The sequence below is a fragment of the Anomalospiza imberbis genome, chromosome 4, assembly GCF_031753505.1.
Source record: "Anomalospiza imberbis isolate Cuckoo-Finch-1a 21T00152 chromosome 4, ASM3175350v1, whole genome shotgun sequence".
In the NCBI taxonomy this organism is placed as follows: Eukaryota; Metazoa; Chordata; class Aves; order Passeriformes; family Viduidae; genus Anomalospiza; species Anomalospiza imberbis.
This window is the reverse complement of record NC_089684.1, coordinates 38,346,406-38,359,531: the sequence shown is the minus strand read 5'-3', so window position 1 is coordinate 38,359,531 and position 13,126 is coordinate 38,346,406. Positions and strand designations below refer to the sequence as shown.

At 42.4% G+C, this 13,126-nt stretch overlaps 1 protein-coding gene across 1 annotated transcript in view; it reads left to right on the top strand.

Moving 5' to 3' along the window:
- The window catches only part of FAT4 (FAT atypical cadherin 4), a 122,505-nt gene that overhangs the window by 94,019 nt on the left and 15,360 nt on the right, over positions 1-13,126 (top strand). The window contains exons 9-11 of the mRNA XM_068187923.1: positions 89-4,438; positions 9,379-9,483; positions 9,988-10,295. Coding sequence (XP_068044024.1) covers positions 89-4,438; positions 9,379-9,483; positions 9,988-10,295 — 4,763 coding nt within the window. The remainder of the gene's footprint in view (positions 1-88; positions 4,439-9,378; positions 9,484-9,987; positions 10,296-13,126) is intronic.

Here is a 13,126-nt window from a genome sequence, read left to right as displayed (position 1 = left end):
ATGTGCTTCTGAGTGAAAGGCTGGCATGATGTTTCTCACAGTCCATGCATTCATTAAAGGACTGACCTAGCTTTGTTCTACATTTCAGGCTCATTCGTGTTTGCTGTGACTGTCACCGACGCAGATGCCGGCTCCAATGCTGAGCTCCATTATTCCCTCGTGGGGAAGAACTCAGAGAAATTCCACATTGATCCAGCAAGGGGGGCAATCCTGGCTGCAAAACCACTGGTGGGAGAGTCCGAAGTCACCATATCTGTTCACGTGAGGGATGGCGGCCAGTACCCCAAGACAGACTCTACCACTGTCACTGTGAGGTTTGTGGACAAAGCTGAATTTCCTCATGTTCAGGCGGAGCAGGAGACCTTCACATTCCCTGAAAACCAAGCAGTTGGGACACTTGTCACCACCGTCTCTGGATCTTCAGCCAGAGGAGGCTCCTTGTCCTATTACATTGCCAGCGGTAACCTGGGCAGCACATTCCTGGTGGACCAGGTGACAGGGCAGCTTTCTGTCGGGCGGGCTTTAGATTTTGAATCTGTGCAGAAATATGTGGTATGGATTGAGGCCAGAGACACAGGTTTTCCCCCCTTTTCCTCCTACAAGAAATTGGAAGTATCGGTGATTGACGTCAATGATAACGTGCCAGAGTTTGAGCAAGATCCATTCATTGCAGAAATAGCAGAGAACCTGTCCCCACGGAAGATACTGACAGTGGCTGCTGTCGACAGAGACAGTGGTCTGAATGGACAGCTAAATTATGAAATAATTGAGGGTAATACTGAAAACAGTTTCAGTATCAATCGAGCCACTGGTGAGATCAGAAGCATCCGGCCCTTGGACAGGGAGAAACTTTCTCAGTACACGCTAACCATAAAAGCTTCAGATAAAGGCACTCCACTCCAGAGCACTACTGTCAAAGTTATCATTAATATTTTAGATGAAAATGACAATGCTCCAAGGTTTTCACAGATATTCAGTGCTTTTGTGCCTGAAAATGCTCCTCTGGGTTTTACAGTAACACGAGTCACAACATCAGATGAGGACACTGGGGTGAACGCAGTCAGCAGGTACTCCATAAGGGATACGAGTCTCCCGTTTACCATAAATCCCAGCACAGGGGACATCACCATCAGCAGACCACTGAACAGGGAGGACACTGACCGCTACAGAATCAGGGTCTCTGCACATGACTCGGGGTGGACGGTGAGCACAGATGTCACCATATTTGTCACAGATGTCAATGACAATGCCCCACGATTTACAAAACCATCCTATTACCTGGAGTGTCCCGAACTTCCTGGGATTGGGCTAAAGGTCACCCAGGTTTCAGCCACCGATCCAGATGAAGGGTCCAATGGTCAAGTCTTCTACTTCATAAAATCCCAGTCTGAGTTCTTCCGCATTAATGCAACCACGGGAGAGATTTTCAACAAGCAGTACTTAAGGTACCAAAACTCCAGCGGTTCCAGCAATGTCAACATCAACAGGCACAGCTTTATCGTGACATCATCAGACCGGGGCAGTCCCCCGTTAGTGAGTGAGACCACTGTCACCATAAACGTAGTAGACAGCAATGACAATGCACCGCTCTTCCTCGCCCCTAAATATTTCACTCCTGTGACTAAGAACGTGAGGGTTGGCACAAATTTGATTAAAATTACTGCAGTGGATGACAAGGACTTTGGCTTGAATTCTGAAGTGGAGTACTTCATTGCTGATGAGAGCAAAACTAATAAATTCAGACTGGACAGGAGTACAGGCTGGATTTCTGTGTCATCTTCACTAATGGCTGATTTGAACAAAAACTTCCTGTTTAAAGTGAAAGCCAAGGACAAGGGTAATCCCCCACTCTCATCCGAGGTAGCTGTTGAAATTGTAGTGACAGAAGAAAATTACCATACCCCTGAGTTTTCCCAGAGCCGCATGAGCATTACTATCCCAGAAAGCTTCTCTGTTGGAACGGTGATCAGGACAGTTTCAGCACGAGACAGTGATGCTGCTATGAACGGATTAATGAGATACAATATTTCCTCTGGAAATGAAGCTGGAATCTTTGCTATTAATACAACCACTGGTACAATGACACTAGCCAAACCACTCGATTTTGAGTTAGACCAAAAGCACGAGCTGGTTGTTACTGCCACAGATGGAGGATGGGTGTCCCGAACAGGCTACTGCAGTGTCACTGTTAATGTCATTGATGTCAATGATAACTCCCCAGCATTCAGCCCTGAGGAGTACTTTCCCACTGTGCTAGAAAATGCCCCCAGTGGGACAACTGTTATTTGTTTAAACGCCACTGATGCTGACTCTGGATCTAATGCTGTGATTGCATATGCCCTCCAGTCCTCAGACAGTGACCTCTTTGTCATTGACCCCAACACAGGAACCATTACCACCCAGGGATTTTTAGATTATGAAACAAAGCAGAGTTACCATCTAACAGTAAAGGCTTTTAATGTTCCAGATGAAGAGAGGTGCAGCTTTGCTACTGTCAACATCCAGTTAGAAGGGACAAATGAATATGTGCCCCGCTTTGTGTCCAAGCTTTATTATTTTGAGGTTTCAGAGGCAGCCTCCAAAGGTACTGTTGTAGGTGAAGTTTTTGCAAGTGATCGTGATATGGGCATTGATGGAGAAGTCCACTACCTCATCTTTGGCAACAGCAGGAAGAAGGGCTTCCAGATAGATGAGAAAAGTGGCCAGATCTACGTTTCAGGACCTCTTGACAGAGAAAAAGAAGAACGAATCTCTTTGAAAGTCCTTGCAAAAAATTTGGGGAGCATTCGTGGTGCAGATATAGATGAAGTAACTGTTAATATCACGATCCTGGATGCCAACGATCCTCCCGTTTTTACCTTGGTGGCCTACAATATACGGATCAGCGAGGGTGTTCCTCCAGGCACCCATGTCACATTCGTCAGTGCTTTTGATTCAGATTCTGTCCCCAGCTGGAGCAGGTTTTCCTATTTCATCGGGTCTGGCAACGAGAACAGCGCCTTTTCCATCAATCCACAGACAGGACAGGTGACGGTCACTGCAGAGCTGGATCGAGAAACGCTGCCTGTCTATAACCTCTCTGTGCTGGCCATCGATTCGGGAATGCCGTCTGCGACAGGAAGTGCCTCTCTAGTGGTAACTTTGGAAGACATCAACGACAATGGCCCTACCTTGTCCACTAGCCAAGGAGAAGTCCTGGAAAATAACCGTGCAGGAACTCTGGTGATGACACTTCAGTCGTCAGATCCCGATCTCCCTCCCAACCAAGGTCCTTTCACGTATTACTTGCTCAGCACTGGCCCTGCCACCAGCTACTTCAGCCTCAGCACTGCTGGAGTCCTGACAACGACAAGGGAGATTGACAGGGAGCAGATCAGCGATTTCTACCTCTCAGTGATTACAAGAGACTCTGGTGTTCCTCAGATGTCTTCCACAGGCACTGTGCAGATCAAGGTAATAGACCAAAACGACAACCCGTCTCAGCCCAGAACAGTAGAAATCTTTGTTCATTATTATGGCAACCTCTTCCCAGGTGGAATTTTGGGCAACGTAAAGCCACAGGATCCAGACGTACTAGACAGCTTCCAGTGCTCCCTCACCTCAGGAGTCACCAGCCTTTTTAGCATTCCTGGGGGCACCTGTGAGCTGCACTCGCAGGCAAGGTCCACGGATGGCACGTTTGACCTGGCTGTCCTCAGCAATGATGGGCTACACGGAGCCGTCACCAGCAGCGTCCGGATCTTCTTTGCGGGCTTCAGCAACACCACCATTGACAGCAGCGTCCTCCTTCGCCTGAGCGCTCACAGCGTGCGGGACTTCCTGACCAACCACTACCTGCACTTCCTGCGCATCGCCAGCTCCCAGCTGACGGGGCTGGGCACGGCCATCCAGCTCTACGGCCTCTACGAGGACAGCAACCACACCTTCCTGATGGCGGCCGTCAAGCGCGGCAACAACCAGTACGTGAACCCCAGCGGCGTGGCCACCTTCTTCGAGAGCATCAAGGATGTCCTCTTCCGCCAGAGCGGGGTGAGGGTCGAGGCCGTGGACCACGACTGGTGCCTGCAGAGCCCCTGCCAGAACGGAGGGAGCTGCCTGAGGAGGCTGGCAGTGAGCCCCGCCCTGAGGACCCATGAGAGCATCCCCGTCATCATCGTGGCCAATGAGCCGCTGCGGCCCTTCGTGTGCAGGTGCCTGCCGGGGTACGACGGGAGCCTGTGCGAGACCGACATCGACGAGTGCCTCCCGTCGCCCTGCCACAACGATGGCACTTGCCACAACCTGGTGGGGGGCTTCTCCTGCAGCTGCCCTGAGGGTTTCACTGGCATGGCTTGCGAGAGGGACATCAACGAGTGCCTTTCCAACCCCTGCAAAAATGGTGCTGCCTGCCAGAATTTCCCAGGAAGCTTCAACTGCGTTTGTAAAACCGGGTACACAGGTACGCTTTTACTCCTCTATATACCTTACAGTCCAGAAAAGATGGCGGGAGTGTGGAGACGTGCCTTCTTAGCCCAAGATTATCTATATACAAGCATCCCCAGAGATGAAGAGGTCATGCAAAATGGGGTATTAATAGTGTACAAACTCAGAATACCCAGGTGCCTGCAATATTATTTTATTTTAGCTCTCTCCCAAGGCAAATCTCACTTACCTGATTTGCATTAGAACAGAAAGATTTTTGCGAGAGCTATTCACATTTTTTAAATTTGTGGAAACTATTTACAGTGGTTAAGTATGATTTTTCTGTATGTGTTGTTGTTATGCATATCGTGGGAGCATTTCAAGTCTACTAGAAGTGTGCCAAGCAAGAAAATCAGCCTCTGCCCCAAATTACTTGCTGGACAGAAAACAGATCAAGGATATGGGAAAAACCAGAATTCAGGCAAAATGGTCAAACATCGCTGTTCTGAATTTTGTCCCTTTGTCATTTATTTTTTTCATTAAGTGCAGAAATGTCTACAGCATTCCTACCCCTTCTGAATACTTTTCTCTGATATTTATTACACATTCAAACACAGCAGCATTGTAACCCAAAAAAGCAGGCTGGTCTGTGCTTCTGCCATGAGTAGGATATTTAAGGAAGGTCTGAACAATTTTATCCAATGCTTATAGCCACTTTTCTTAGAAATCAGAAAAAAAAGAAATCTAACCAGAGGAAATTAGGTAAGGCTTTCAGTGCCTTTTCTAAGGAGTATTTCTGCATTGAAGAAGCCCCAGGGCAGCCCAGCTCAGCACAGCTGTGTCCATTCTGGTGTGGGACTTGCCACCACCACAAATCACCTGTAACCCATGGAAGGATCAGGGGATCCACTATTCCTTTGGGTTTTTTTACTTAAAGCGAGTCTGTGCAGGAGAGAATGGAGGAGGAAGTTAATTTCAAAGTAGAGGTTTAATTACTTAATTTCACAGCTGCAGTAGTGAGTACATATTCAGTGCAATATCAAGGACACTGATGAGATCTTCTGCATGAACCTGACAAATATGCTCCTGAGCCTCAGGTCAGGAGCAATTGCTGTTAATTGACAAGCAGTTCTAATTAAGTTACCAATCTAGGATTTTATTTCATATTGTATCAGCATATCAACTTATTTTGCCAGGAGCATGGCAAAATAATTCTAGAGCACCTATGTCCTATAACTCTTGAGGTCATTAGCACCAGAGAGTACATGGGCATGCGTTTGCTGTTGCAGTGAAGCAAAACACTTTATTAACTCTAGCAGCAAACTACAGTGTATTCCTCTAGACTGTAATTTGAAACATTTATGAAGCATCCAGCTGATTTCTTCTAGTATTAAATTTGTACATTAATGCTCAACCCTTATGTCAGCTAAAAAATCAAGCACTCATGTGACAAGTTTTTTTTCAAAAAAAAGAGTATTTTTACTAAGAGAATGTGATGAGAGACTCTTAGAGTTTGAAGTGTTGGATTGCTTTCATGCCATGAATTAAATGTGGCATCTGATAGGAGCTTTCTTAAACTTCTTGTCAACACAAATAACCTTAAAATAGATTGCCACTGAGGCAGACGTTTCTATTTGGGAGTCAGATGTTGTTTAATCAGTTGGCCACTGCAGAATCAAGAGTTATTAAAGTGTCCTGAGATTAATTGATCAAGACAGAAAACAAATGGCACCAGTGTAATTAAAAGCCAAAATATCTTTGGAGTTTAATATCAACAGAGCTTATTAGATAAGATCACAATTATCACACAGTATATTTAGACATTTTATGTCTACAAAAGCATATTTGAAATTCTTCAAATTAAATATTCAATAGGTTCTGCAAACAAATGTCAGTGTACTGATTGTTTGAGAATGCTTGACATAGAGGCTATTATGTCATTATTATGCTGCCAACAGAAAGAGAACACAGCTGCTTGGGCTCTTAATTTGCATTCATATGTAATTAAAGATAGCCACGGTAGGTGTAAAAATAAAGTCTCAAACTGTTTCTTCATGAATATAAGCCTTGAGTGCCTCAACAACAATAAAAAAGAGGCATCCAAAATAGTGGATTTCTAATATACATAGGTTTGCTTCTTCTGTTGGAATGAAAATACAGTCTCATAATTGAATTTGCATGCTTGGTAAAAAAATAACATTTACATGGTAGTGCATAGAAGTAGAAATTAGAATTTTCTGGGACAGACTCTCTGTTCACTGTAAATTAGAGCACATGAGCTGTAGACCTTTATAATGGTGTACCTGAAAACTGAGAGTCTTACTTTTCCTTGATTTATTATGTTTTGTCAGCTGCATTTCACTTCATCATACTGCAAAAGGTAATGTCATTTTTTTCACTGGATAGGATTATAAAGACTGATTACCTCAGAGCAACATCATTAGGGTTTGAACAATCTGTTATAATTATATCTCTTAATGATGAACAGGTTTTTTTTTTTTAAATAATCGCTTTCTGGAGGGAATATGCTTGGTGATTTACAGTAGTTGTCTGCCCTTCCTTTGAACCCTTCATTTCCTGTTTTCCAGGATTCATTAAGATGAAGGAATGTACGTTTGTGAAGTTGTTTCAAATTCAAGATTAGAGTGCTAGAACAACCACTTTAAAAGATGGACACAGAGAACCACAAAAACTAAAACTCCCAAATCAGCTGAAATCTTAACTGAAGAACAATCAGCTGGTATCTGTTCCTGCTACATTTTTCAATTAATAAAAAAAAAGTCTGAGTAACTTAGATTTTTGTAAAAGCCCCTGCCTGTGGTAACACCAGCTGGAGGTGATGAATGATAAATGTTGAATACTGTCTGTTAACAATTATCCAGCATTCTCCTAATTTTCACAGTCTTCAGAAAAAGTTCTTTCTGATGCAGAAATGAATACCTTGCATCTTTCAGAATTTCAGCCAAGAATTGATCTATAAACTCAGCTAACTTCAGTTTTCATCTAGACCAATTTGGATGGGATTGTGACCAACTTGGTCTTGTGGAAGATGTTCCTGCCCATGGTAGGGGGTTGGAACAAGATGGTTTTTAAGGCCCTTTCCAACCCAAACCATTCTATGATTTCATAATTCTGTTATTCTAAACACACTTCTGTTGGTTTCAAGAACTCTTCAAACAACAGTTAAGCATAAAGAAGATGCTGTTATTCATTGGTTAAAGTAAGAGCAGCTGAAATAAATACCCATATTCTCTTGCTGACTCAGCAAATGTGCCAGCTGAGAAAAAGAAGAGTAGATAGATTGAATTGCAAAAATCAGAGTAAGCCTGTTTAGCTCCACTTGATTTTTTGTGAAAACTGAGCAGCATCACTGAGCTATTTTAAGCATATCTGTCTCACTTTTGCTATGTGCTCTCCTTCAAGAGTCGAAGACGTCTACTACGGACCATAAATTGAAAACAAAGAAAACAGCAAAATCTCACATAAAAAGTTAGCTCATCCTTCAGTCATGCTCATTAGAGAATAAAACATAAATAAATACCCCCAAAGCATAATTAGATTCAGACACTGGAAAAGTTTCCTGGATTTATGGTGCATCTACAAGTGACGTATTAACCGCAGGAATCCTCCAGCACTCCATTTCCACCCTGCTTGCAGTCACACATGGAAAGCTGCTGCTCACATGGAAGAGCTGCTTGCAACCTGTAGGTTAACAAAAAAGTAGAAGAGGGAGGAGAAACAAGAGGATTTCTTCATTAGGTTTCTCAGGTTGTTAAAGTCTGAAAAAGGCATCAGTTTGTAAAGCACAGTCCTGGTTTGCTACAGTTTTAAGTTGCACCGACAACCTCTAAGGGCTGGTGCATTCCTGTCATGGGAGAAGTAAAATTACAAGATATATGTGACATACAAGAGTGGACACCCTCTGCGCAAGCTCATGTTGTACTTTTAACTTAAACGTACGCATATGGTGTAAGAAATAAAACAATTAATTATCAATACAGAAAGAAGCATTAAGACAGTCTTAGCCCTTGCTTTGTCCCTAGAGCCTGGCTGAAATGAAGTTCAGGAGAAGTCTGAAATTTTTGCTGAGCACAGGCAGCGAAGGCTGGCACTGCTAGCAACAGGAAGACAGGTTCCAGGAGTGGGATGTAGTGGAAGTGTTGCTAAACTCATCAAAGCCAAACAATGAAAACCTTAGAAATGAAAACCAATATTTTTATAGTTAATGTTTCCATGCAAAGAAAATTTTAGTTTTGTGCAATGAAAATGTGTGTCTGTATTTGGTGTCTGTTAAAATCTTCACTTTTTCTCTTGGTTCCCTTTCTTGCTGAAATGAATTATGTGATTTCAGTTTGTTCTCTGGGGAATAATATTTACCACATGTGACAATGTCTGCTTAGAAAAGGACTGTATCCAGGGTAGCTTGTTTTAGCTCCAGAGGACTGTGGTCTCTCCAAGTCAGGAAGGAGGTTGTAATTGATGAGGAAAAATAAGAAAAATCATATAATGTACAATAGCAGCCTCTGTTTAGCATGACCTGCTTGTACAGGGTCCAGCAAGGACTGTCTGTATCTCCTTTGCACTCATGAATATATTGCACTCAACAGGGAGAAAAAAAAAAAAGATACATTTTTACAGTTCTTTTATTTCAGCCTTGCCTTTAATTGCATGATCTCTCTTTTATAGACACCAGTTAATAAAAATAATTCAATTAAGACAACAGTCCACCAATACCTATAATCACAATGAGACACTTGAATAGTAGATTTATTTTCTCTGTGCCACACATCATGCCTGTGGCAGGGCTAGGAGCAGCCCAGCATCCTGTCTGTGATTCCTCTCTCCATCCCAGAGCTGGTCCATGGCACCATCTCTCCTGGCTGTGTGTTCATAACCTCATTACCTACAACAACAGCCTGACTTTCCTATTTCCCTGAATAGTCTGACCTGGAAATTGCATTTGTTCCCTCATCACAGGGAAAACATGTGACTCCACTGTCAACTACTGTGAGTGCAACCCGTGCTTCAATGGTGGGTCCTGCCAAAGTGGGCTGGAGGGGTATTTCTGCCACTGTCCCTTCGGTGAGTACCCTTCTCTCCTCTTCATCTCTCCTTTCTCTATTCATATTTCTATTTATTTTTACCTGTATAAATTATTTCTGGTTTGAAAATGATTCAAGGTCTGGAAAAACTGCATGTATTTAGAGGTTCAGTTAACTCATTTTTCGAAAAATAAGCTCAACTTGCACATTTATTTCCATAGCTGGATTAATAAATGCCTGATGATAATTAACAACCATGTCTTGACAGAGCTGTCAAGTTGGCTTGGTTTGGTGTTTTCTGAAGAAGCCACAAAGTGCTTTTTTCAATAGATGCATCTGTCCTTTGCACCTCGATTTTAAGTTTAAATATAATGTACCTCAGCACCCAGCTGTGGGTAATAGCAATCTTCTCTTGGTTGTGTGATTTAAATTGTACATTAGGGGTTCCACAGCCATGTGGAGAGCACATCCATACTTCACTCCTGGGAGAAGGCACGATGAGGAAAAAACTGCCCAATTCCACACTTTGCTTCTCGTTTTTCAGGTGTTTTTGGGAATCACTGCGAGCTCAACAGTTATGGATTTGAAGAGCTGTCCTACATGGAGTTCCCCAGTATGGATCCCAACAATAATTACATCTACATAAAGTTTGCCACCATAAAGAGTAACGCCTTGCTGCTGTATAACTACGACAACCAGACAGGGGAGCGGGCAGAATTCCTGGCACTGGAGATAGTGGAAGGGAGGCTGAGGTTCTCCTACAACCTGGGCAGTGGCACGTACAAGCTCACCACAGCTAAGAAGGTGTCTGATGGACAGTTCCACACCGCCATTGCCCGCCGGGCTGGAATGGTAAGAAATGCTAAAATGAGGATTTTAAGGCAAGTTCAGCCAAATCCCTTTGGCTTCCAGGCGAACTCAGAGGAACGTGAAATTAGTGACGTTGCGTTTGCTAGCAGAAACTCCAGCTTTGGGAAAAAACCTCCTTCGTTTCTGCCTTATTCCAACTGACTCAAAGCCCTGTGGTGGTTTGTTTAGTATGATGATGATAAAGTATAATGAAAAAAACATGTGCCAAGTGCCCCCATACTTTCAATGTGAAAAATGAGAGCCAGGAATAATTAATGACATAGATGATTATGCACGGGGCTAATTAACTGCTGTAGATTACAGGGATGATTATAAGGGAATGCTAATTAACCACAGTAATTGCAAAAAGCCTCAAAATAATTTTTCTTAACATTTGGAAAATAGGAGTGGACAGACTTAAAATTCTAGGCATCCATGACCTCCTTGAGCTAATTCAGAGATTTTTCCAATCTCATCAGCCTGGGAGCCTGGTTTTCCTCTGTAGCATGCATGTAAAAAGTTAAAAGGTGCTACATTAAGAGAATTTTTTGAGGGGAAGGAGGGAGGTTACTTCTCTGTCCCCTAGAATGCATCAGAGGTGAGGAACTCTGCCAAAAACTGGGACAACTGATTGCCGTATGCCTGGCACTCTGACCTCTCTCCTGCCTTTTTTTTTATCCAGTAAATGTTTTCTATTCCTCTTCTCTCATTTTTTAAATAATATTTCCAAAGCAGAACATAAACCAAATGCTCTTTGAATCCAAGCCAAGTTTTTTGACTCCAGTGTTTTAGTTAGAAATGAAACCAAATCTTTTCACCATCCATAATCAGCAGCTATTGCCCAACAGTTCCCTTCTCAGGCAGAAATGGCCAGCATACATGGAATTCATGTTTGGAATTAAAGTCATAGAGCAATAATATACAATGGGGTCCCCCATTTTGGTTTGTATATTTCAAGCTAGAAGTGATGGAGGGAATAAAAGCAGTAAACTCTTCTACCCAGTGTGGCTCCCTTCTAGTCCTTGCAGAGTCTTGAGCCCAAAACTCCATTTCAGTTCATTGTGCAAGACCTGGTATCTCCATTTATTCTGGGTGTTGGTCTCTTCTTCCAAGTTACAAGCAACAGGACAAGAGGAAATAGCCTCAAGTTGCAGCAGAGGAGGTTTAGATTGAATATTAGTAAAGAGTTCTTCCCCAAAAGGGTTGTCAATGCCTGGAACAAGCTTCCCAGGGAAGTGGTTGAGTCACCATCCCTGGAGGTATTAAAAATATGTGTAGATGTGGCAGCTGGGGACATGGTTTAGTGGTGGCCTCGACAGTGCTGGCTTAGTGGTTGGACTCTTGCAGATCTTTTCCAGCATTAAGGATTCTATGGTTCTGTGAAAGCCAGTCTTCAGCTAGATTTGCAAATGCAATTTCTGTGTGTTTTTAGGGCTTACATATCCAAATAAAATGAAGAAAAATTGTGATGTTGAGCAATGACTTTGGTTTAATGTGCTTTGATATCAGATATTCAATTTGCATCTTGCAAATTTAATAATTTACATCACAGCTTCCCTAATGGTAAAGCCCAAAGGTGCACTTTAATCTTGATATGCACCAGGTTCCCATTTTAGTAACGAAAGCAGAATGTTACTTCTATAAATAAGATGTAAATGGCTAAGTATAGGGACACAGAGTAAAAGTTGCAACAAATAAAATGAAGTACACTGAAGAAAAAAAACACAGAAAGAAAATGTTTTACTTGTCAGTGTGCCAAAAGACTACAGAAGAAGAGAGAACATAAAAAGGGCTATTTATAGAAATTTCAGCTATGAATGCTTCAGGCTAAAAGCAAATATTTAAAATAACATATACCTCTGTATGGTTTTTTGTTTGTTTTTAAGGTTTAAACCTATTCAGTAATGTCAGCTGTTTACAAACAGTATGTGAAGAGAATTGCCTTTGTCTTAGATATTTCTGCTGCAGGAAAAATGTCTCCCAGGTGTCCAAAACTGGATAAAATAGGCCCCCTTTAGGATTCCAACTCTGTCATTTCCTACAACACAGTGGGATTTTATCGGAAACTGGTAAAATCATTAAGTTGTCAGTCCTGAGCTATTGCAAAGTGACAGGATAGAAAGGCTCATAATGTGGCAAGGTAACTGTAGAGTAATGCTTAAGTAACAAGCAGGAACATTTGACTAACATTAGAAAATAAATTGTATGAACTCTGTTCCAAGTAAAATATATTCTCAAATATCCAGCCCTTCAGCTGGGGCTGGAGCTTGGCTTGCAGAGCACATAGCGATGTAAGTTAGGGAGATTATGCTGATTGAGCTAAGAACAAAAAACTCATTTCAGTTTTTGTTGTTGATTTTCTGAAGAAAAAATATGTATGTATATGGTGGCATACAGAGCAGCCAGCTTATTATTCTTTCTCTGAATTGTTTCATTTACACAGGGCTATAATCTGCTTTGGAACTGCAGACTGACATTTCTTGGGAGAAGCACTTTGCTCATTTGTATGGAAAGAAATTCAAGATAAGCTTCCATTAAAAATAGCAGATTGAACAATTTATTCATACTGTAGGGTATGATTTAGGGCTAAGAGCTCTGAATTTATTTGGTCAGTACAGTGCATCAGCCTGCAGCATGTATTTGGAGCTAGCATGGCCAATCTGTGGGGATTTCAACAGGCTGTTGTTACCAAACTTATTTGCAGGCAGTGGAAAAAACCTCTGCAGAGTAATGATGTACTGATAGCCAGTGCTGCTTGCTCAGCTCCCATAGAGCAATCTAAATCAAAATATAAACCCAGGTACTTTTAACGGTGGCATTTGATTTAAATTTGC